Here is a 24904-nt window from a genome sequence, read left to right as displayed (position 1 = left end):
TTCCTTTCTGATTGGATCAGACCTGGAATCTGATCCAATCGGAACCCCTGCCAAGTGTACTGTTTCCCCCACTCTGTCTGCTGTTCCCCCTCCCTGTGTGCTGTTCCCCCTCCCTGTGTGCTGTTCCCACACCCTGTCTGCTGTTCCCCCTCCCTGTGTGCTGTTCCCCCTCCCTGTGTGCTGTTCCCCCTCCCTGTGTGCTGTTCCCCCTCCCTGTGTGCTGTTCCCCCTCCCTGTGTGCTGTTCCCACACCCTGTGTGCTGTTCCCCCTCCCTGTGTGCTGTTCCCCACCCCTCCCTGTGTGCTGTTCCCCACCCCTCCCTGTGTGCTGTTCCCCCACCCTGTGTGCTGTTCCCCACCCCTCCCTGTGTGCTGTTCCCCCACCCTGTGTGCTGTTCCCCCTCCCTGTGTGCTGTTCCCCGTCCCTGTGTGCTGTTCTCTGACAGGTCTGGAATGACCTCCACACACCCGCTTCCACATAATTATGGAACAGCTGAAAGTAAACGAGCTCTGCCAGCGTTGTCCTTGCTTTGCTTGTAATATGTCCCGGTACCGGCCTAAATCTGTGCTCTAACAAACGCATAATGATAATGTATTACCTGCATAATTAAGCACAACAATGGTCACATTGATTGAAGGGGGGAAATTTCACATTATGCATTGTGTATCGTACTGTTTTCAGAGAGAAGCCTCTTTAAGTCGCCCGTTAGCTGAGTGTTAACCTGTAATTAGAATGCACACTTCATTCACTCTCATGTTCAGTTCAGCCTCATGAACAGTTTCAGGCTCAACTGTCAGAGTCGTAAATGTGTGTGGGAATGATTTACAAATCTTTTCAAGGCCTCTGGGTTTATGACCTCTGCTCAGTGAGGTCTCTCTGAGACTACTGCTGCTCACTGAGGTGTGTCAAAGGATTAGAGAGAGGGAGAGGGAGAGAGAGAGAGAGAGGGAGACGGTGAGAGAAAGAGGGCGAGAGTGCAAGGGAGAGGGTGAGATTGAGGGAGATGGAGAGGCAGAGCGAGGGAGAGAGAGAGCGAGGGAGAGGATGAGAGAGAGCGAGGGAGAGGGTGAGAGAGAGGGAGATGGATAGACAGGGCGAGGGAGAGGGTGAGAGAGGGAGATGGAGAGACAGAGAGAGGGAGAGATTAGAGGGAGAGGGTGAGAGAGACAGATTGAGAGAGAGAGAGCGAGGGAGAGGGAGAGTGAGAGAGAAAAAGAGAGAAGGAGAGAGAGAGTGCGAGGGAGAGGGAGAGAGAGATGGAGAGAGAGAGGGAGAGAGAGAGAGAAAAAGAGAGATGGAGAGAGAGAGTGCGAGGGAGAGGGAGAGAGAGATGGAGAGAGAGAGGGAGAGGGAGATGGAGAGAGAGATGCAATGGGTAGGGTAATTAGGAGCAGAGAGTGAAGGGCGAGGTGTGGGGATTGGGGTACAGGGTTAGGGGTACAGGGTGTGGGGTTTGGGGTACAGGGTGTGGGGTTTGGGGTACAGGGTTAGGGGTACAGGGTGTGGGGTTTGGGGTACAGGGTTAGGGGTACAGGGTGTGGGGTTTGGGGTACAGGGTTAGGGGTACAGGGTGTGGGGTTTGGGGTACAGGGTTAGGGGTACAGGGTGTGGGGTTTGGGGTACAGGGTTAAGGGTACAGGGTGTGGGGTTTGGGGTACAGGGTTAGGGGTACAGGGTGTGGGGTTTGGGGTACAGGGTTAGGGGTACAGGGTGTGGGGTTTGGGGTACAGGGTTAGGGGTACAGGGTGTGGGGTTTGGGGTACAGGGTTAGGGGTACGGGGTGTGGGGTTTGGGGTACAGGGTTAGGGGTACGGGGTGTGGGGTTTGGGGTACAGGGTTAGGGGTACAGGGTGTGGGGTTTGGGGTACAGGGTTAGGGGTACAGGGTGTGGGGTTTGGGGTACAGGGTTAGGGGTACAGGGTGTGGGGTTTGGGGTACAGGGTTAGGGGTACAGGGTGTGGGGTTTGGGGTACAGGGTTAGGGTGTGGGGTTTGGGGTACAGGGTTAGGGGTACAGGGTGTGGGGTTTGGGGTACAGGGTTAGGGTACAGGGTGTGGGGTTAGGGGTACAGGGTTAGGGGTACAGGGTGTGGGGTTTGGGGTACAGGGTTTGGGGTACAGGGTTAGGGGTGCAGGGTACAGGGTTAGGGGTACAGGGTGTGGGGTTTGGGGTACAGGGTTAGGGGTACAGGGTGTGGGGTTTGGGGTACAGGGTTAGGGGTGTGGGGTACAGGGTTAGGGGTACAGGGTGTGGGGTTTGGGGTACAGGGTTAGGGGTACAGGGTGTGGGGTTTGGGGTACAGGGTTAGGGGTGCAGGCTGCTCACCCTGACGCTGGATGCAGTCGGGTCCCTGCGTTTGGGGCCGGGGGTGTGGAACTCGGGGGGGTGGTTGAGCTCGTGGTACAGCTCGTTGTGTCTCTGCCGCGTGTGCATCACCTTCTGCCAGAGGAGGAAGAGAAACGACGGAATGAAGAGGAGAGAAAGACAGCAGGAGACGGGCAGGGCAGAGGGGTTAGGCTCCCCCTGCAGCTCATTCAGTGGAACTGCAACCAATGATAAAAATCACAATGTTACCGCGCACACATAAACCAGGCGTGTCATTGTCTGAACGCCTGGATATGGAAATATGGATATCGGAAGAAAAACCAGAAAGGGACATTTTCCAGACCCCCACCACAGAACCTTAGGTGTGTAAGGAGTGATACCTGAGTAGGTGACCATGCCTGGTCCTGACTGTACCCCCCCCCCCCCCACCCCAAGACACCACCTCTCTTATCCACCCCCTCCCCCACCCCCCCACCCCTCAACCTATTCACCCCACTAAAGAGACACCACCCATCTAAAACAGACAAAGCTCTCATGTACCCAAGGTTCCTCTGGATTTCCTCTTTCTTCAGGATTTCCTGAAGGGCCTGTAATGCTGTGGGTATAGCTGGGTAAAGACAGGCTGCAGGTATAGGGCTTTATTATTTACTGTATTGTTGTATTATTGTATGTTGGTTTGTTTGGATGAGGTGCTGATTATATAAGGGCCTACGTGCCTTTGTGCTGATGCAGCAGGTTTGAGTTCCTGAGTCAGATTGCCATTCCCCGCGGCTGTGTGTCGCTGGGGATGAGTATGAGGCTGTATGTCGCTGGGGATGAGTATGAGGCTGTGTCGCTGGGGATGAGTATGAGGCTGTGTCGCTGGGGATGAATCTGAGGCTATGTGTTGCAGGGGATGAGTATGAGGCTGTGTCGCTGGGGATGAATCTGAGGCTATGTGTTGCAGGGGATGAGTATGAGGCTGTACGTCGCTGGGGATGAATCTGAGGCTATGTGTCGCTGGGGATGAGTATGAGGCTGTATGTTGCTGGGGATGAGTGTGTGGCTGTGTGTCGCTGGGGATGAGTGTGTGGCTGTGTGTTGCTGGGGATGAGTGTGTGGCTGTATGTTGCTGGGGATGAGTGTGTGGCTGTGTGTCGCTGGGGATGAGTGTGTGGCTGTGTGTCGCTGGGGATGTGTGTGTGGCTGGGGATGAGTGTGTGGCTGTGTGTCGCTGGGGATGAGTGTGCGGCTGTGTGTCGCTGGGGATGCGTGTGTGGCTGTGTGTCGCTGAGGATGAGTGTGCGGCTGTGTGTCGCTGGGGATGAGTATGAGGCTGTATGTCGCTGGGGATGAGTTTGTGGCTGTGTGTTGCTGGGGATGAGTGTGTGGCTGTGTGTCACTGGGGATGCGTGTGTGGCTGTGTGTCGCTGGGGATGAGTGTGTGGCTGTGTGTTTCTGGGGATGAGTGTGTGGCTGTGTGTCGCTGGGGATGAGTGTGTGGCTGTGTGTCGCTGGGGATGAGTGTGTGGCTGTGTGTCGCTGGGGATGAGTGTGTGGCTGTGTGTCGCTGGGGATGCGTGTGTGGCTGTGTGTCGCTGGGAATGAGTGTGTGGCTGTGTGTCGCTGGGGATGAGTGTGTGGCTGTGTGTCGCTGGGAATGAGTGTGTGGCTGTGTGTCGCTGGGGATGAGTGTAGCTCTGCTGAGTGATGTAATGCAGTGTAACACCATGTGAGCACGGGACTGTGCGTGCTCAGCCACGACACTGAAAAGCACAAAAAACAAAACAACCCGCACATAAATCTCCACACACAGGAGGAATCCAGCTCTGAATATCACTAAGAGCAGGCGGCGCTACTAAATCAGCCAGGAGGAATCCAGCTCTGAATATCGCTAAGAGCAGGTACAGGAGGAATCCAGCTCTGAATATCGCTAAGAGCAGCGCTAAGAGCAGGCGGCGCTACTAAATCTGTCAGAAACGCAGTGATTTCACCGCTACTTGAATCGGACCCAGGTGGGCATGGAGGGGGTTGGGGGCGTGGGGGCGGGGTCGGGAGTGGGGATATCATCAGAACCAGGAAGAGATGAGGGGAGTAAGATGGTGTCATGGGCACTGCTGTGCCAGGATTGGACAGCAGGCAAGAGGCCTGCAGGATGGGGGCGGAGTTTGTGGGATGGGGAGGGGGGTGTGAAAGGGGGGCGGAGCCTTACCTCAAAGTCGAGCTCAGAGTACTGTACTCTTTTCCTCTGGGGAGGAGGGGTAGGGGGGGGAGAAAAGACATCATCAATCACAGCAGGGTCAGGGTCACACGGTCACACCCTCCACTTTACCGATTGGCCGATTGCCTGCCCCCCCCCCCCCCTTTTCGCTTTTCTAATTGGCTGTCAGAGGCCCTGCTGAAGCTCTGGCTGGCTAAAATGTTTTTCTCTGTCGGGCTGCCCTGATCTCCTTGATAACACATTTCACACTTAAACAGCTATCAATAATGATTCACCATGCCATCTGAGCTACTTACCTTTCAAACTCAGCAGCTTAACATAGCCTTTAGTTTCTATAAATACACAAACACACACACCCACACACACACACTCACACACACACACACACACACACACACACACACACACAAACACACACACACGCACACAAATACACACTCACACGCGCACTCACACAAATATATACACACACACACACACACACACACTCACACAAACACACTCACACGCACACAAATACACACTCACTCACACACACACACTCACACAAATATATATACACACACACACACAAACACACTCACACGCACACAAATACGCACTCACACACACACACACACACACATGCACACCCTTTACCCCAGTAGGGTTCTCTCTCCACCAGACTGTAGACACAGGGGGAGGAGTCAGGCTGACGGACAGTAGGGTGGGGCCAACAGGGCGGAGCATGTACAGATCCAGGAGAGGGATGGACACACCTTCCTGCCACTGTACAGGTCAAAGGTCATCTGGAACTCCTGCCATTCATGGTCCCAGTAAACGTGACGGATTGTCTTTACAGACAGGAAGTAACACCTCCAAACAGGAAGTAACACCCCCCGAACCTCCAAACAGGAAATAGCATTTCCCAAACCCATGACAATCAACCCACAAGATTAGCTCTGCTGAGCCTGTGCCTAGCGCAAAAGCATATGATCGTTGTTCAATTGTTGCTATTAGTTACAATGATTTATTGATTAATGCTTGTTGCTATTTTCATCCCTTGTTGCTATTTGTTAGACTGTATAATGAGTAACGCTTTATTGATTGTTTGATTGGTTGACTGCTTGACTGATTGACCTGCCACCCCTGTCTTGAGGATTTCTGGGAATGTTCTGGTCACCCCCACTTCAAGGGATTGCAGTTCTGTGGCTTATCACCATCGAAATCAATCATGTCCCCCTGTGTGTGTGTCATACGCACAGTGGATCTGTGTGTGTTATAGGCACAGTGGATCTGTGTGTGTGTGTTATATGCACAGTGGATCTGTGTGCGTGTTATACACACAGTGGATCTGTGTGTGTGTGTTATACACACAGTGGATCTGTGTGTGTTATAGGCACAGTGGATCTGTGTGCGTGTGTTATACACACAGTGGATCTGTGTGTGTTATATGCATAGTGGATCTGTGTGTGTGTGTTATACACACAGTGGATCTGTGTGTGTGTGTTATACGCACAGTGGATCTGTGTGTGTGTGTTATACACACAGTGGATCTGTGTGTGTGTTATAGACACAGTGGATCTGTGTGTGTGTGTTATACACACAGTGGATCTGTGTGCGTGTTATAGGCACAGTGGATCTGTGTGCGTGTTATACACACAGTGGATCTGTGTGTGTGTGTTATACGCACAGTGGATCTGTGTGTGTGTGTTATACACACAGTGGATCTGCGTGTGCGTGTTATATGCATAGTGGATCTGTGTGTGTGTTATAGGCACAGTGGATCTGCGTGTGCGTGTTATATGCATAGTGGATCTGTGTGTGTGTTATATGCATAGTGGATCTGTGTGTGTGTTATATGCATAGTGGATCTGTGTGTGTGTTATATGCATAGTGGATCTGTGTGTGTGTGTTATAGGCACAGTGGATCTGTGTGTGTTATACGCACAGTGGATCTGTGTGTGTGTTATAGGCACAGTGGATCTGTGTGTGTGTTATAGACACAGTGGATCTGTGTGTGTGTGTTATACGCACAGTGGATCTGTGTGTGTGTTATACACACAGTGGATCTGTGTGTGTGTGTTATACGCACAGTGGATCTGTGTGTGTGTTATACGCACAGTGCGTCTGTGTGTGTGTTACATGCATAGTGGATCTGTGTGTGTGTGCTATACACACAGTGAATCTGTGTGTGTGTGTTATACACACAGTGGATCTGTGTGTGTGTTATACACACAGTGGATCTGTGTGTGTGTTATACGCACAGTGGATCTGTGTGTGTGTTATACGCACAGTGGATCTGTGTGTGTGTGTTATACACACAGTGAATCTGTGTGTGTGTGTTATACACACAGTGGATCTGTGTGTGTGTTATACACACAGTGAATCTGTGTGTGTGTGTTATACACACAGTGAATCTGTGTGTGTGTGTTATACGCACAGTGGATCTGTGTGTGTGTTATACACACAGTGGATCTGTGTGTGTGTTATACACACAGTGGATCTGTGTGTGTGTGCTATACACACAGTGAATCTGTGTGTGTGTGTTATAGGCACAGTGGATCTGTGTGTGTGTGTTATACACACAGTGAATCTGTGTGTGTGTGTTATACACACAGTGGATCTGTGTGTGTGTTTAGGCACAGTGGATCTGTGTGTGTGTTATAGGCACAGTGGATCTGTGTGTGTGTTATATGCATAGTGGATCTGTGTGTGTGTTATAGGCACAGTGTATCTGTGTGTGTTATACACACAGTGGATCTGTGTGTGTGTTATACGCACAGTGGATCTGTGTGTGTGTTATATGCATAGTGGATCTGTGTGTGTGTTATACAGACAGTGGATCTGTGTGTGTGTTATAGGCACAGTGGATCTGTGTGTGTGTTATAGGCACAGTGGATCTGTGTGTGTGTTATATGCATAGTGGATCTGTGTGTGTGTGTTATACACACAGTGGATCTGTGTGTGTGTTATAGGCACTGTAGATCTCAGAGTCCCAGTTCTCTGGTACAGGACTGCAGGTGTGGAGACTCACTGTACGCAGGTCACAGTGAACACCAATATGATCCTGAATGAAGCTACTGTGACTGAGAACTCATAAAGCAGTACAGCTATGCTGCTTCTTTTGGGGAGGGGGAAGTGGTTTGGGAGGGACAGGTGTTAACGTGGGTGGGGCAGGTGTGGGGGCGGGGCAGGGGCAGATGGTTGGGCAGGGCAGGGGCAGGTGTTGGGGTGGGGTAGGTGTGGGGGCGGGGCAGGGGCAGATGGTTGGGCAGGGCAGGGGCAGGTGTTGGGGTGGGGTAGGTGTGGGGGCGGGGCAGGGGCAGATGGTTGGGCAGGGCAGGGGCAGGTGTTGGGGTGGGGTAGGTGTGAGGGCGGGGCAGGCTAGGTGTTGGGGCGGGGCAGGGGCAGATGGTTGGGCAGGGCAGGGGCAGGTGTTGGGGTGGGGTAGGTGTGGGGGCGGGGCAGGCTAGGTGTTGGGGCGGGGCAGGGGCAGATGGTTGGGCAGGGCAGGGGCAGGTGTTGGGGTGGGGTAGGTGTGGGGGCGGGGCAGGCTAGGTGTTGGGGCGGGGCAGGGGCAGATGGTTGGGCAGGGCAGGGGGAGGTGTTGGGGTGGGGTAGGTGTGGGGGCGGGGCAGGCTAGGTGTTGGGGCGGGGCAGGGGCAGATGGTTGGGCAGGGCAGGGGCAGGTGTTGGGGTGGGGTAGGTGTTGGGGTGGGGTAGGTGTGGGGGCGGGGCAGGCTAGGTGTTGGGGCGGGGCAGGGGCAGACGGTTGGGCAGGGCAGGGGCAGGTGTTGGGGTGGGGTAGGTGTGGGGGCGGGGCAGGCTAGGTGTTGGGGCGGGGCAGGGGCAGGTGTTGGGGCGGGGCAAAACACTTTAGCCCCTCCCTGCTTACCTCCAGTGAGCCCACGGACAGGCTGGTGTGGGTGTGGCCCAGTTTCCGGGGGAGGGTACGAGTGCGGTGGGCGGAGCCAGAGAGGATGTGACGGACGGAGGGGTGTGGTTTGAAGTGCAGCGTGTGGGCGGGCAGGGGGCGGAGCGTCCGGCAGGGCGGGGTCAGGTTGACGTTGAGGTGATCCATGGACGCAAAGCTGTACAGCGCCTTCCCGTCAGCCAATCGCAGGGCCGACACCGCGGGGAGGGCGGAGTCATGCACAGCCATGTTCTTCTCCTCACCCCTGAGGGGCGGGGTTTGGAGGCCCCCCGTCCTCCCTGGCAGCACCATGTAGTCCCGCTCAGCCCCGCCCAGGCCCCCGGCCCCGCCCCCCGACCCCACCCAGCCCAGCCCGCTCTCCGTGCACAGGTACACCGGCGCCCCCTGCTGCTCCACGTTCACCTCCTTCAGCTGCGGCTCGACCCCGAGGGGCGGGGCCTGCACCAGCAGGGTGGGCGGGGCCACGAGGCCCGGCAGGCCGCCCAGGTTCACGCCCACCTCCTTGTTTCCCGCCAGTTTGGGGTCGTCCTCGTCATCCAAGGAGATGCGGGACAGTGTTCCTGAAATAGTGGGCTCCTTAAAAATGACTACAGGTGAGAGGGAGGGAGGGAGGGGAGAGAGGGAGAAAGAGAGGGAGGGAGACAGGGAGTGGAGAAGATAGAAGGTGAACAGGGAAGTAAAATATAAAAGACAAATGAAGAGGAGAGAGATGGAGGAATGTTATTATTACTCAGCAGCACTGTGGCTCAGCAGAGGAGTGGGCGGGGTCTGTGATCAGGTGATCAGTATGATTGACAGGCTGTTCCCTCCTACCTGTCTGACAGGCCAGATCCACATCTTTTTCAAAGTCTGTCTGTGAAGGACAGAGAAGAGAGATAAAGACACAACAACTGTGTGTGTGTGTGTGTGTGTGTGTGTGTCTGTATGTGTATCTGTGTGTGTGTGGCAGTAGGTGTGTGTGTGTATGTCTGTGGGTGTGTGTGTGTCGGTATGGGTATCTGTGGGTGTGCGTGTATCTGTGTGTGGGTCTGTGTGTGTGTCTGTATGTGTGTGTGTGTGTGTGTGTGTGTCTGTGGGTGTGTGTGTGTGTCTGTATGTGTATCTGTGTGTGTGTGTGTCAGTAGGTGTGTGTGTGTGTGTGTCCGTGTGTGTGTGCGTTGCTCCATGGCGGAGTAAGCAGTGTTGCCCCCTGGTGGAGTAGCTCAGTGTTGCCCCCTGGTGGAGTTATGAATGCACCTGGCCATTCTTGCAGGAATCTGGAGAGTTCTCACTGTCATCCTTACAGACGCCCATACGACCACACAATGCGTCCTGCACCTAGAGAGAGAGAGAGAGAGAGCGAGAGAGAGAGAGAGAGGCCATCTTTTCAAAGAAGACTTCTGCATGCTGGTATATTTTTGGTTAAGAAATGTGTGTGTTATGCATCATATGAGGTTAGTTTAAGCAATTTATGCCTTGGCAAATACTAGATGAAGATTAGTTATGTCCTCCTATGCAAAACCATAAGATTGAAAGAGGGCGTACTTTTTCATCACTTTATCTGCATGTACACATGAGATTGTGTGTGTGTGTGTATATGTGCGTGTGTGAGTGTGCATGAGTGTGTGTGTGTTTGTGTGTGTGCATGTATGTGTGCATGCATGCATGTGTGTGAGTGTGTGTGAGCGTGTATATGTATGTGTGTGAGTGTGCATGAGTGTGTGTGTGTTTGTGTGTGTGCATGTATGTGTGAATGCATGCATGTGTGTGAGTGTGTGTGAGCGTGTATATGTATGTGTGTGAGTGTGCATGAGTGTGTGTGTTTGTGTGTGTGCATGTATGTGTGCATGCATGCATGTGTGTGAGTGTGTGTGAGCGTGTATATGTATGTGCGTGAGTGTGCATGAGTGTGTGTGTGTGTATACTAGATTAAAGGGGTATTCCGGGCATACACCCGCAGGCTCTGTTGCCCTCCAGGGGGCAGTGTGGCTCACCTCTCGCCTCAGTGCGCCATGCACGCTGATGATGACCACGCCCTGCAGGGCGTCGAACACGGCGAAGAGCACCTGGAACAGTGTGGAGCTCCGGTCGGTGATGGCCAGGACCGCTGACATCCAGGTGAGAGCCAGCAGGGGGAGCACCACACAGGAGCTCCACAGGGACGCCCTGCGCGCACACACACATACACACACACACACTGCAGTTCAGCTCTACACCACCAGGGGGCCACCTCACTCAGCACCACACAGGAGCTCCACAGAGGCCCTGCACACACACACACACACACTCTGCAGTTCAGCTCCGGATCACCAGGGGGCTACCTCACACACACACTGCAGTTCAGCTCTGGACCACCAGGGGGCCACCTCACTCAGCACCACACAGGAGCTCCACAGGGATAACCTGCGCACACACACACACACATTGCAGTTCAGCTCCGGACAAGCAGGGGGCGACCTCACACACACACTGCAGTTTAGCTCTGGACCACCAGGAGGCTACCTCACACAGCACTGCAGTTCAGCTCTGTACCAGCAGGGGGCTACCTCACACACACACACACACAGCACTGCAGTTCAGCTCTGTACCACCAGGGGGCTACCTCACACACACACACACACAGCACTGCAGTTCAGCTCTGTACTACCAGGGGGCTACCTCACACACACACACACACACACACAGCACTGCAGTTCAGCTCCGCACCACCAGGGGGCCACCTCACACACACACACAGTGCAGTTCAGCTCCGGAACAGCCGGGGTGATCACACATGCTGCAGTTCAGCTACACACCACTGGGGGGCAGCCACACAGCACTGCACTTCAATGCCACCCCACCTGCTCTGGTTCTTTCTCTCTTTAAAGCACAAGCCAGTCACAATCCACTCCCCTCTGTCCCTCTCTCTCACCCTCCCTAACTCTTTCTCCTCTTTTCCTCTCTCCTCTCTCTATTCTCCTCCTCTCCTCTCTCTCACCTTCTCTCCCCCTCTCTCCCCCTCTCTGCAGGTTTAACAGGGAGAGCCCAAGGGAACAGCACATTTTTCAGTTGTTCTTCAGTCGAGTGTCAGAGATTTTGTTCTGAGCTGCCGCTGAAAGGACAGATAATTAACTATAAGAGATAACTCTGTGGATCTCGCGCCTGAGAGGGTGGGTCGGGACACTCAGAATGAACATCCTGTTCCTGTCCCTGAATCTCACTGAGTCAAATGGTACATCTCTGCTAAAGCACAGCATCTTTAAGCAGTGACGCGCCCTGTAGCACTAAACATAGTCCTGACTGGCTGGTCAGCATGGCATCAGCAACAGTGTCATGGTGGTTCAGGGTGTGGGGATGTGTGTGTGAGAGAGAGAGAGAGACAGAAAGAGAGAGAGAGCGAGAGAGAGAGAGAGGCATGGAGCTGGACTAACGTGGCGTTGGTGGCGATGGTCTTGGGCAGGGTGCTGTGTGAGTTCACTCCACACCTGGAATATTTGGGAACAAGACCGTGTGGCTGTGGACTATAGGGACATGAACACACACACACAGACACACAGACACACACATGCAAACACGCAGACACACAAACACACACACAGGCACGCACACACACAGACACGCAGACACACAGACACGCACACGCACACACACACACACACAGACACACACACACACGCAGACACACAGACACGCACACACACACACACACACACACAGACACACACACACACGCAGACACACAGACACAAACACACACACACGCAGACACACAGACACGAACACACACACACACAGACACACAGACACACACACACACACATACAGACACACAGAGGATGGGAAAAAGAGAAGAGATAATGAACAGATTATAGAATGATGGAGAAAGCTGAACAAATAAAACTGTTAGTAGCACAGAGAGAAGAATGAGAGCAAACACATCTGCACACACCTTGCTAACTCTACACCTGACACACCTGTGCACACCAGTCCAACTCTACACTCAACATACCCCCCCCCCCCCCCACCTGTCTTCTCCCACCCCCCCCTCTCTACGGTTCACCTGTAGCACTGGCTCACCTCATCGCCTCACAGAGCCCAGACTATCTGGCCCACCTGACTAAGGTCCTCTCATAGCTGTACACACACACACACACTCACACGCTCACACACACACACACACACACACACACACACGCACAGTACCTACCCAGCTTTCTGTTTTTTGGACTTGTCTGATATTCCGTCCCTGGACACCAGCTTGTTGAAGATGACGATGCCGATCAGCATGTTCACCTGCAGCACAGAGACCTCCATAACTGCAGCTCCACACTCCTACAGGCCTGTTCACTTACACAGCCAGTCCTCTACCTACATAATTAAAGACTTTCACATGTAAACGCATAACATGGAGTTATTTTCCCATTCGTTTGAAGGCAGTGGGACTGACCAATGAGAGGCAGATTTGGTAATGATGGACGGTGAGGTTAACCAATCAGGAGCACTTAGTGGAAAGAACTCACCAATACAATGACAGCAGCAGGACCCACAAAGGCGTAGAGCAACCCACCCTCCAGAGATAGCCAGCAGCTGAGCAGAGAGATGCAGGTGTCACATATCTACCATATATCTGCCATATACCAGCCATATATCAGCCATATATCAACTACATATCATTCATCAAACAGAGACACTGCACATACAGTAGGCCATACATCTGTCTGAATTGAATCTTGGCTGAATTAACACAACAGTGAGCACTCTGAGTATTAACAACAGATATAACAGCTCTAACTCTGCCACATCTAACACTATGCCCTCAAACCCATTTGCTACACTGCAGTCCTAATCTCCCTACCGGACCTACTATGGCTTCTAATGTATTATGTTCTTAAAACTACTATTGGTTGCAGCATGAAGTTGTCAGTATCACAATATTTTAGATAAGAGTGTCTGTTAAACACCAAAATGCCTCTTTAATTGTAGGCCAGTGTGAGCAGGTTAGTCTATTGTCAGCAGGTTAGTACAGTGTGAGCAGGTTAGAACAGTGTGAGCAGTTAGGATAGTGTGAGCAGGTTAGGATAGTGTAAGCAGGTTAGGACAGTGTGAGCAGGTTAGGATAGTGTAAGCAGGTTAGTACAGTGTGAGCAGTTAGGATAGTGTAAGCAGGTTAGTACAGTGTGAGCAGTTAGGATAGTGTGAGCAGGTTATATAGTGTGAGCAGGTTAGGATAGTGTAAGCAGGTTAGTACAGTGTGAGCAGGATAGGATAGTGCAAGCAGGTTAGGACAGTGTGAGCAGTTAGGATAGTGTGAGCAGGTTATACAGTGTGATCAGTTAGAATAGTGTGAGCAGGTTATATAGTGTGAGCAGTCAGGATAGTGTGAGCAGGTTAGGACAGTGTGAGCAACATAGTGCGAGCAGGTTAGTACAGTGTGAGCAGTTAGGACAGTGTGAGCAGGTTAGTACAGTGTGAGCAGTTAGGATAGTGTGAGCAGACTAGTACAGTGTGAGCAGTTAGGACAGTGTGAGCAGGTTATACAGTGTGAGCAGTTAGGATAGTGTGAGCAGGTTAGGTCAGTGTGAGCAGTTAGGATAGTGTGAGCAGGTTAGGTCAGTGTGAGCAGTTAGGATAGTGTGAGCAGGTTATACAGTGTGAGCAGTTAGGATAGTGTGAGCAGGTTAGGTCAGTGTGAGCAGTTAGGACAGTGTGAGCAGTTAGGACAGTGTGAGCAGTTAGGATAGTGTGAGCAGGTTATACAGTGTGAGCAGATTATACAGTGTGAGCAGTTAGGACAGTGTGAGCAGGTTAGGTCAGTGTGAGCAGATTATACAGTGTGAGCAGGTTAGGTCAGTGTGAGCAGTTAGGATAGTGTGAGCAGTTAGGATAGTGTGAGCAGGTTAGGTCAGTGTGAGCAGTTAGGATAGTGTGAGCAGGTTAGGTCAGTGTGAGCAGTTAGGATAGTGTGAGCAGTTAGGATAGTGTGAGCAGGTTAGGTCAGTGTGAGCAGTTAGGATAGTGTGAGCAGGTTAGGTCAGTGTGAGCAGTTAGGATAGTGTGAGCAGGTTAGGATAGTGTGAGCAGTTAGGATAGTGTGAGCAGGTTAGGTCAGTGTGAGCAGTTAGGATAGTGTGAGCAGGGTAAGTTAAGGGGCATCACTCACGAGCTGGCTGAGCCATAGCCTCTCGCCCTGGTGAACCCCACTGACACTGCGACAACAAGAGCTGGAAGACCTGAGAGAGAGGGAGAGAGATAAAGTGGTTGTCATTAAAATCTTGTCAGATGGATTGACTCCATATGGTACACAGTTGCCTGCATTTCCATGGCAATCAGCTTTCAGTCACCTGAGTTTACCTATAAAAACTACAGCCTGATCCAGCATATATCACCTGAGTTTACCTATCAAAACTACAGCCTCAACCTGCAGCATCACCTGAGTTCACCTGGTCAAAACTGAATTTACAGTCTCCTAGCCCCTGCAGCTCATAGGTGGAGTGTACCTGGCTGTGTGCTTTGGCTGAAGCTCATTAGGCTGTTAGCTCGTTATACACTGATTAATCTCATTACTCTCATTACACTCTGCATGTCACTGCTACCACTAATGGGCCTGTCTGTAAAATATCAATGTAATTAACAATACACTAATTAACTCTGCAATTTACATGCAATTAGGAGAAGAAAAACATAATAATGACTGAGAAAAAAAGAAAATACAGAACCAGTAGAAACCAGCAACTGAGGAAATAGTCTTCAAAAACCACCACCTCCATAAACCACACCTCCCATTAATAAGCAGCATTTCTCTGCCCTCATAAGCCACACCTCCTATCCTTCAAAGGTCCCACCCCCAGTATTAATAAGCCACACCTCCTATCCTTCAAAGGTCACACCCCCAGTATTAATAAGCCACACCTCCTATCCTTCAAAGGTCACACCCCCAGTATTAATAAGCCACACCTCCTATCCTTAAAAAGCCACACCCCCATCATTAATAAGCCACATCTCCTATTCTTCAAAAGCCACGCCCCCCAGTATTAATAAGCCACATCTCCTATTCTTCAAAAGCCACGCCCCCAGTATTAATAAGCCACACCTCCTATTCTTCAAAAGCCACGCCCCCAGTATTAATAAGCCACACCTCCTATTCTTCAAAAGCCACACCCCCATCATTAATAAGCCACACCTCCTATTCTTCAAAAGCTACACCTTCCAGCATTAATAAACCACACCACCTATTCTTCAAAAGCTACACCTTCCAGCATTAATAAACCATGCCCCTTAGCCATTGAAATACAGTTAAAGCACCGTTTGGATTACTCACTAATAAGTAGCATATGTCCAAGTTCCGCTATGTACTACAGGACATGTAATTTTTACAGCTTTAACTAAGCACAAAAGAGCACATTCTGTGCTGTTTAGGCTAACTCAAATGGACCTGATCATGCGATTGATTAAATATTAAGTCCAGATTCACAGCTGTCGTTTCTTAAAGACCGCATTGAATCTCCACCACTGGAGACCTATCATCCACGGATGAAGATATGGACTGATAAAGCCAGACAAGCTCTTAAACAGGCCACAGAAGGAAACCCTGCAGCCGCTCTGACCTGACATGGCTCCACTTCAGTCCGCTGGGGGGGGGGAACAAATGAGCCCCCAGCGGAGAACAGAGCAGCCCAAAAAACAGAGTCCGAAGCGTGTCCCAATCTTACCCCAGCCCAAAAAACAGAGTCCGAAGCGTGTCCCAAAATTACCCCAGCCCAAAAAACAGAGTCCGAAGCGTGTCCCAATCTTACCCCAGCCCAAATACAGGGTCTAAGACGGGTCTTGATCTTACCCCAGCCTAAAAACAGGGTCTGAGGCGTGTCCCAATCTTACCCCAGCCTAAAAACAGGGTCTGAGGTGTGTCCCAATCTTACCCCAGCCTAAATACAGGGTCTGAGGCGTGTCCCAATCTTACCCCAGCCTAAAAACAGGGTCTGAGGCGTGTTCCAATCTTACCCCAGCCTAAAAACAGGGTCTGAGGCGTGTCCCAATCTTACCCCAGCCTAAAAACAGGGTCTGAGGCGTGTCCCAATCTTACCCCAGCCTAAATACAGGGTCTGAGGCGTGTCCCAATCTTACCCCAGCCTAAAAACAGGGTCTGAGGCGTGTCCCAATCTTACCCCAGCCTAAAAACAGGGTCTGAGGCGTGTCCCAATCTTACCCCAGCCTAAAAACAGGGTCTGAGGCGTGTCCCAATCTTACCCCAGCCTAAAAACAGGGTCTGAGATGGGTCTTGATCTTACCCCAGCCTAAAAACAGGGTCTGAGACGGGTCTTGATCTTACCCCAGCCTAAAAACAGGGTCTGAGGCGTGTCCCAATCTTACCCCAGCCTAAATACAGGGTCTGAGGCGTGTCCCAATCTTACCCCAGCCTAAAAACAGGGTCTGAGGCGTGTTCCAATCTTACCCCAGCCTAAAAACAGGGTCTGAGACGGGTCTTGATCTTACCCCAGCCTAAATACAGGGTCTGAGACGGGTCTTGATCTTACCCCAGCCTAAATACAGGGTCTGAGACGGGTCTTGATCTTACCCCAGCCTAAATACAGAGTCCGAAGCGTGTCCCAATCTTACCCCAGCCTAAAAACAGGGTCTGAGACGGGTCTTGATCTTACCCCAGCCTAAATACAGGGTCTAAGATGGGTCTTGATCTTACCCCAGCCCAGACACAGGAAGCGCTTGCGAATGAAGCGTGTTCTGGTGTTGCCGTTGACGGCCAGGTAAGACTGCCACGCCTCTGCTAACACCCAGCAGAAGGAAGACAGGAAGAAGAAGTGCAGAGCGATGGCAGTGATTGTGCAGAGCACCTGAGAGGGAGACAGAGGAAGGGGAGGGAGGGAGAGAAAGGGAGGGGAGGGGAAGAGAGGGAGAGAGGGGAGGGGGAGAGAGAGAGGGAGGGGAGGGAGGGAGAGAAAGGGAGGGGAGAGGGAGAGAGGGAGAGAGAGGTGGGGGAGAGAGGAAGAGAGAAACTACATGTGTGGGCCAACATGACAGATTAAGGGTCTAGATTCAGTAAGACTTGACTGCATCCACAATAAGTAATGAAGCATGTCTAGTTCAGTAAAACACCTAATTAAGTAATGGCACAAAACTTTCCCGTAAGACGTTATTTTTAACCAAAGCAGTTTTTTAGCAACGGCGTCTCACAGTGCTCATCCACCACGGAGCAGAGAAGCACAGCGGGGTGAAGCCAAAATGAAGAGATGTCAGAGAAGAACGTCACTAAGCCTTTAATAAACATTAGAGCTCACCTGCAGAGGGGAATTCGATCCCACACACACACAGAATGAAGACTTCGGCTTTAATGAGGACATCAACAGCAAACACAGCGGGGACATGCGGGACTCCGACAGCCTCATTTAAATAAGAGACTAATACCGCAAACAGAGCGCGCTCCGAGTGAGCGGCATGAGCAGACAGTGGGCGGGGCAGTGGGGAGTCGGTTGCTATTGGCGGGGCAGTGCGGAGTCGGTTGCTATGGGCGGGGCAGTGGGGAGTTGGTTGCTATGGGCGGGGCAGTGGGCAGTTGGTTGCTATGGGCGGGGCAGTGGGGAGTTGGTTGCTATGGGCGGGGCAGTGGGCAGTCGGTTGCTATGGGCGGGGCAGTGGGGAGTTGGTTGCTATAGGGGCGGGGCAGTGGGGAGTTGGTTGCTATGGGCGGGGCAGCGGGGAGTTGGTTGCTATGGGCGGGGCAGCGGGGAGTTGGTTGCTATGGGCGGGGCAGCGGGGAGTTGGTTGCTATGGGCGGGCAGCGGGGAGTTGGCTGTTATGGGCGGGGCAGTGGGGAGTTGGTTGCTATGGGCGGGGCAGTGGGGAGATGGTTGCTATGGGCGGGGCAGTGCGGAGTTGGTTGCTATGGGCGGGGCAGCGGGGAGTTGGTTGCTATGGGCGGGGCAGTGGGGAGTTGGTTGCTATGGGCGGGGCAGTGGGGAGTTGGCTGTTATGGGCGGGGCAGTGGGGAGTTGGTTGCTATGGGCGGGGCAGTGGGGAGTTGGTTGCTATGGGCGGGGCAGGTGACAGGAATGGATGGAACAGATTCAGTTGAGCTTTGGATATTTAATCTCTCTCTCTCTCAGTCCGACGTGCCCCCTCCTCTCTCCACCCACTTGGCTGATGACACTTTTATTTTGAAGAGAGTGCAGCTGCCCTTAGTGAAGGACGTAACTCCACAAAGCCAGTTCTGCACTCAACTTCCAAAAACTTTTTATGCTGAAATGCCAACAGCTATTCATTAATAAATATTTCCTAGTTAAGCATGCATCCAGTTGGACTGGATAATGAAGCTTGCATTCTCCTCATTTCTGCATGACCCCAGCAACCCAAAGACACCCATTACATTTACATTTTAGCATTTAGCACACGTTCTTATCCAGAGCCCCATCTGGGAGTCAAACCTGCAACCCTTGAGCCCAATTAAAAGGCCAGTTCCCTAACCATTGAACTACACTGCCACCCTTCGCCATCAATACACACTGAAATACATGTTTATCAACAGTAATCAGCCTCAGTGTGAGTTCAGCTCAGTGAGCCTCAGAGTGTGTTCAGTGCAATCTGACTCAGCATGTGTTCAGTGTAATCGGCCTCAGCATGTGCTCAATCTGATCAGGGTGTGATGAGTGTAATCAGTCTCAGCGTGTGTTGAGTGTAATCAACTTCAGTGCGTGTTGAGTGTAATCAGCCTCAGCGTGTGTTGAGTGTAATCAGCCTCAGTACGTGTTGAGTGTAATCAGCCTCAGGGCGTGTTGAGTGTAATCAGCCTCAGCGCGTGTTGAGTGTAATCAGCCTCAGTGCGTGTTGAGTGTAATCAGCTTCAGCGTGTGTTGAGTGTAATCAGCCTCAGTGCGTGTTGAGTGTAATCAGCCTCAGCGCGTGGTGAGTGTAATCAGCCTCAGCGTGTGGTGAGTGTAATCAGCCTCAGCGTGTGGTGAGTCTAATCAGCCTCAGTGCGTGTTGAGTGTAATCAGCCTCAGCGTGTGTTGAGTGTAATCAGCCTCAGCGTGTGTTGAGTGTAATCAGCCTCAGTGCGTGTTGAGTGTAATCAGCCTCAGTGCGTGTTGAGTGTAATCAGCCTCAGCGTGTGTTGAGTGTAATCAGCCTCAGTGCGTGTTGAATGTAATCAGCCTCAGCGTGAGGTGAGTGTAATCAGCCTCAGCGTGTGTTGAGTGTAATCAGCCTCAGCGTGTGTTGAGTGTAATCAGCCTCAGCGTGTGTTCAGTGTAATCAGCCTCAGCGTGTGTTGAGTGTAATCAGCCTCAGCGTGTGTTCAGTCTAATCAGCTTCAACTGAGCTCACCTGACTCACTCTGCCCAGGCTGTGGGACTGTCCCAGCAAGATGAGGACATTAGAGGCCAGGATGGCCACACTGAAATTCAGCAGAATCATGGAGCGCTCGGACCGAATAAACCTGAGGGAGAGAGAGAGAGAGAAGGATGAAAGAAAGAGTTACTGCTGCAGCAGTGTGCAGTGCGGTGATGTGTGCAGTGATGTGTGTGTGAAGTGCAGTGGTGTTTAGGCAGTGCAGTGATGTGTGTGCAGTGCAGTGGTGTGTATGTGCAGTGATGTGTGTGAAGTGCCGTGATGTGTGTGTGTGTGTGTGTGCAGTGATGTATGTGTGCTGTACAGTGTGTGTGTGCAGTGCAGTGGTGTGTATGCAGTGATGTGTGTGTGTGCAGTGCAGTGGTGTGTATGCAGTGATGTGTGTGTGTGCAGTGCAGTGGTGTGTGTGCAGTGCAGTAATGAGTGTATGCAGTGTGTGGACTCCTGACAGTATCAGATGTGCAGACCCAGTACTGGGGAGTGGGCCAGAGAAGCCTGGTCCAACTGCACTGACCATGACCCACCTCCAGAGGGCAGCGTACAGCACCAGCAGAATGAACAGAGCTGTACAGGAAACGCCACACCCAATCATCAGGGGCACAGAGGGCAGTCTGGAGGGGCCGACCACCTAGAGAGAGAGAGAGAGAGAGAGAGAGAGCAGGCGGGAGGGAGAGGGAGAGAGAGAGAGACAGAGACCAGGGGGAAGGAAGAGAGAGAGGGAAAGAAAGAGAGAGAGAGAGAGAGAGATAGAGAGAGAGACAGAGACCAGGTGGAAGGGAGAGAGAGAGAGAGAGAGAGAGAGAGAGAGGAGGGGGAAGGTAGACAGAGAGAGAGAGAGAGAAAGAGAGGGAAAGAGAGAGAAAGCTAACTCACCTCCTGCAAGAGGCAGACAAAAAAAACCCCAAACATTTGGGCGCTTCGTTGATTTAAAAAGGCCTTTGACTCTGTCTGGCACGACAGTTTACAAACTAGAAAACAGAGGGTCCACAGGTCAAGCGGTTTCAGCTGTCAATCACAGAACAAGAGCTGCTGGAGGACCTGCAGCAGCAGCAGGATGAAAACGACACGAATGAAACTAAGTGACAATATTTCAGAATATTCTAAAATAAAAGGGATCAATCTCCAGGATGCCGACTTACGCTCACCTTCAGGAAAATAAACACATTACACACCCCCAGGACAGATGGGAAAACAGTGCAACAGCACACAGAAAAAACTACCCATGGTGCTTAGAGAGAACCTCAGCCGTGCATTACTGACAACAAAGGATTATTACGGTCCGCCACAGTCTGAGGAACACAGAGTAAAACATACACACACACAACACACTAACACACTTACACTCTTTCTCTCTCTATCTCTCACACACACACAACACACTAACACACACACTAACACTCTCTCTCTCTCTATCTCTCAGACACACACACACAACACACTAACACACTTGCACACTAACACTCTCTCTCTATCTCACACACACACACACACACACAACACACTTACACACTAACACTCTCTATCTCTCTCACACACACACACACACAACACACTTACACACTAACACTCTCTCTCTATCTCTCTCTCTCTCTCTCTCTCTCTCTCTCACACACACACTTACACACTAACACTCTCTCTCTCTCTATCTCACACACACACACACAACACACTTACACACTAACACTCTCTATCTCTCTCACACACACACACACAACACACTTACACACTAACACTCTCTCTCTATATCTCTCTCTCTCTCTCTCACACACACACAACACACTAACACTCATTAAGTTTCATTAAGAAGAGGAGAAAACTCTCCCACAGACTGACAGAAATACAGAACACAATAAACATCCCATTCTGAGCAGAGAGAGCCCAGCTCCGTGAGTTCCTCCAAAAACAAACCCCTCTCCCAAGGTGTACTATTTCATTAGAGCGTGGGACGGCGTCTGGACTGCCTTTCAACTCACAACTCAGAAACGTTTGGACTGGATGACGAGGACAGTAAAACAGTAAAACCATCTTCCAACAGAAACGCGATGCTCTCTTCATCTGTCTGTGAGCTGAATATAACTCAGAAGAGCTCTCCTGGTGTGGGGGGGGGGGGGGGGGGGGCGGCCCAAGCGCCACTTCCCGCCAATTTCCCCTCGGTCTGCTCGGAGATGTTTGCGGTGGAAGTGTGGACACAGAGGAGAGCAAACACACCCAGAGCTCCATCTGTGCTCACCTACACACAAAGAGCAGCGAGCCGATCACAGATGAGTTTTCAATCTGGGTTAAGATCAGGCTACAGGATTAAATTGTTTCAGTGTCCTGCCTTCATTGCTGAAAATACTGTCATGCAGTGATGGCTATCGTGCCCTGAGAAGGTAATTAGAGAGGAACTGCCAATCAGAAGCTGTGTTTGCAGGCGGGCTGTAAATGAGTGCTCAGCTCTAAAGACAACCCACAGATCCCCACAGATCGCCACAGATCCCCATCCCCTTCAGTCCAGCTCCACGACACACAAACACAAGCTCATGCACACACACACACACACGCACATGCACACACACACTCGCACATGCACAGACACACACACGCACACTCACACATGCACAGACACACACACACACACTCACACATGCACAGACACACACACGTACACTCGCACATGCACAGACACACACACGCACACTCACACATGCACAGACACACACACACACACGCACGCGCAAACACACACACACACACACACACGCACAGACATGCACACACACACACACAGACACACACTGAATTATGGGCAGCATGACAGAGATTACCAATATTGAGCACTGAGCAGCACCGAGCAGCACAGAACACTGAGCAGCACTAGGTAGCACTGAGCAGCACTGAGCAGCACTGACCAGCACTGAACACTGAGCAGCACTGAGCAGCACTGAGCACTGAGCAGCACTAAACACTGAGCAGCACTGAGCACTGAGCAGCACTGAGCAGCACTGAACACTGAGCAGCACTGAGCAGCTCTGAGCAGCACTGAGCACTACTAAACACTGAGCAGCACTGAGCAGCACCGAGCAGCACTGAGGGGCACTGAACACTGAGCAGCACTGAGCAGCACCGAGCAGCACTAAACACTGAGTAGCACAGAGCACTGAGCAGCACTGAGCAGCACTGAACAGCACTAAACACTGAGCAGCACTGAGCAGCACCGAGCAGCACTAAACACTGAGCAGCACTGAGCAGCACTAAACACTGAGCAGCACTGAGCAGCACTAAACACTGAACACTGAGCAGCACTGAGCAGCACTAAACACTGAACACTGAGTAGCACTAGCATGGAGAACATCACTGCTAAATGTAAAATCACCAAGAAGGCACAGAGGCCCATTTATAATCAAAAAGTGTGATGTTAAGCTATGAGGAAAGATTTAAGATGCTTAATCTCTTCAAGTTTGGTAAAAGGAGACTCAGGGGTGATTTGATTGACGCTTTTAAATTCATAAATGGGATCAACTACACGAACTACACGGGATTCTTCAGGTTGAGTTCTGTTAGTAGAACGAGGGGACAAAAATGGAAATTAGCAAAAGGTAAATTCTGTACAGACATTAGGAAGAATTTTTTCACGCAGTGAGTAGTCAATGTGTGGAATAGCCTGCCAGGTCACGTAGTAGAGGCAGTAACTCTGGGGATTTTCAAGACTAGGCTTGATACAGTGTTAGATACTATCTAGTCTGTTGGTAATCAGAGCAATAATTTAGTTAGGAAAATCGTGGTTTTGAGCTAAATGGCCTGTTCTGGTCATTATGTTATCTTGTGTTAACCTAACAAACAACAATTTATTATTTAACATAAGAAAGTTGCACTAAAAAGATAACTTAAAAAGCCATCACTATAATCCATAGAAAGGGCTTTACCTATGCCCTGGGTCACTGTGCAGGGTTGAACCTGTGCTCTGGGTTGCTATGCTAGCATGACACAGGCTGTACCTGTGCTCTAGGTTGCCGTGCTGTGCATGAAGCGGGCTGTACCCGTACTCTGGGATGCTGTGCTGTGCATGACGCTGGCTGTACCTGTACTCTGGGTTGCTGTGCTAGCATGGCACAGGCTGTACCTCTGCTCTGGGTTGCTGTGCAGGGCTATACCTGTGCTGTGGTTGCTGTGCTAGCATGGCACAGGCTGCACCTGTGCTCTGGGATGCTGTGCATGATGCGGGCTGTACCTGTGCTCTCGGTTGCTGTGCTGTGCATGACGTGGGCCTGTACCGGTGCTCTTGGTTGCTGTGCCAGCATGGTGCAGGCTGTACCTGTGCTTTGAGCTGATGTGCGCAGGCTGTACCTGTGATCTGGGTGGCTGTGCATGACGCAGGCTGTACCTGTGCTCTTGGTTGCTGTGCCAGCATGGTGCAGGCTGTACCTGTGCTTTGAGCTGATGTGCGCAGGCTGTACCTGTGCTCTGGGTGGCTGTGCTAGCATGGCGCAGGCTGTACCTGTGCTCTGGGATGCTGTGCTAGCATAGCACAGGCTGCACCTGTGCTCTGGGATGCTGTGCTAGCATGGCGCAAGCTGTACCTGTGCTCTGGGTTGTTGTCCTAGCACAGCGAAGGTGGACAGCCGGCTGCAGAGGCACTTGGTATGAAGTGATGGAGACGGGAGAGTCTGACAGCCTTCAGTGTCCCAGTAATCAGCATCCTCCCTAACAGAGGGAGAACACACACACACACACACACACACAGACAAACACAGAGACACACACACTCACACACGCACACGCACACACACGCACACACGTGTACACACACACACACGCAGAGACACACACACACACACACACACACACACAGACAAACACAGAGACACACACACTCACACATACGCGTACACACACAGACACACACACAACCATGCACACACACACACATGGACAGGATGAGAAAAAGGGAGAGAGGGAGGAGAAGAGAATGTGAGTGAATGCAGCTCAGAGCAGAAGGATGCTTCTTCTCTCTCTCTCTCTGTCTGTTCTCAGACTGCTGGCTTCCTGCTTTAATCACAGAAGCACATTCAAACCACTCCAACGCCCGCAACACTCACACTTGTGCAAAAATGAATTATGAACAAACGTTCAGGAGTCTGTTCACAGAAAACACAGTAATCTGCGACTA

The 24904-nt window shown here is 51.5% G+C and overlaps 1 protein-coding gene across 5 annotated transcripts in view; it reads right to left on the bottom strand.

Annotated features, from left to right (window-relative positions):
- LOC118232883 (adhesion G protein-coupled receptor B2-like) overlaps positions 1 to 24904 on the bottom strand; it is a 93952-nt gene that overhangs the window by 4525 nt on the left and 64523 nt on the right. For 3 of the 5 annotated variants that reach the window (XM_035428106.1, XM_035428114.1, XM_035428141.1), the window contains 14 exons: positions 24315 to 24438; positions 20280 to 20383; positions 19732 to 19843; positions 17096 to 17246; positions 14561 to 14630; positions 12921 to 12987; positions 12608 to 12693; positions 11832 to 11921; positions 10416 to 10587; positions 9679 to 9759; positions 9256 to 9295; positions 8404 to 9029; positions 4518 to 4553; positions 2327 to 2440 (listed from right to left, as the gene is read on the bottom strand). In XM_035428106.1, the coding sequence (XP_035283997.1) occupies positions 2327 to 2440; positions 4518 to 4553; positions 8404 to 9029; positions 9256 to 9295; positions 9679 to 9759; positions 10416 to 10587; positions 11832 to 11921; positions 12608 to 12693; positions 12921 to 12987; positions 14561 to 14630; positions 17096 to 17246; positions 19732 to 19843; positions 20280 to 20383; positions 24315 to 24438 (1873 nt within the window). The remainder of the gene's footprint in view (positions 1 to 2326; positions 2441 to 4517; positions 4554 to 8403; positions 9030 to 9255; positions 9296 to 9678; positions 9760 to 10415; positions 10588 to 11831; positions 11922 to 12607; positions 12694 to 12920; positions 12988 to 14560; positions 14631 to 17095; positions 17247 to 19731; positions 19844 to 20279; positions 20384 to 24314; positions 24439 to 24904) is intronic. The other 2 variants (XM_035428124.1, XM_035428134.1) reach the window with 2 other exon arrangements.

Source organism: Anguilla anguilla, chromosome 1 (genome assembly GCF_013347855.1).
Source record: "Anguilla anguilla isolate fAngAng1 chromosome 1, fAngAng1.pri, whole genome shotgun sequence".
NCBI lineage: Eukaryota > Metazoa > Chordata > Actinopteri > Anguilliformes > Anguillidae > Anguilla > Anguilla anguilla.
This window is presented reverse-complemented; position numbering and strand designations above follow the sequence as displayed.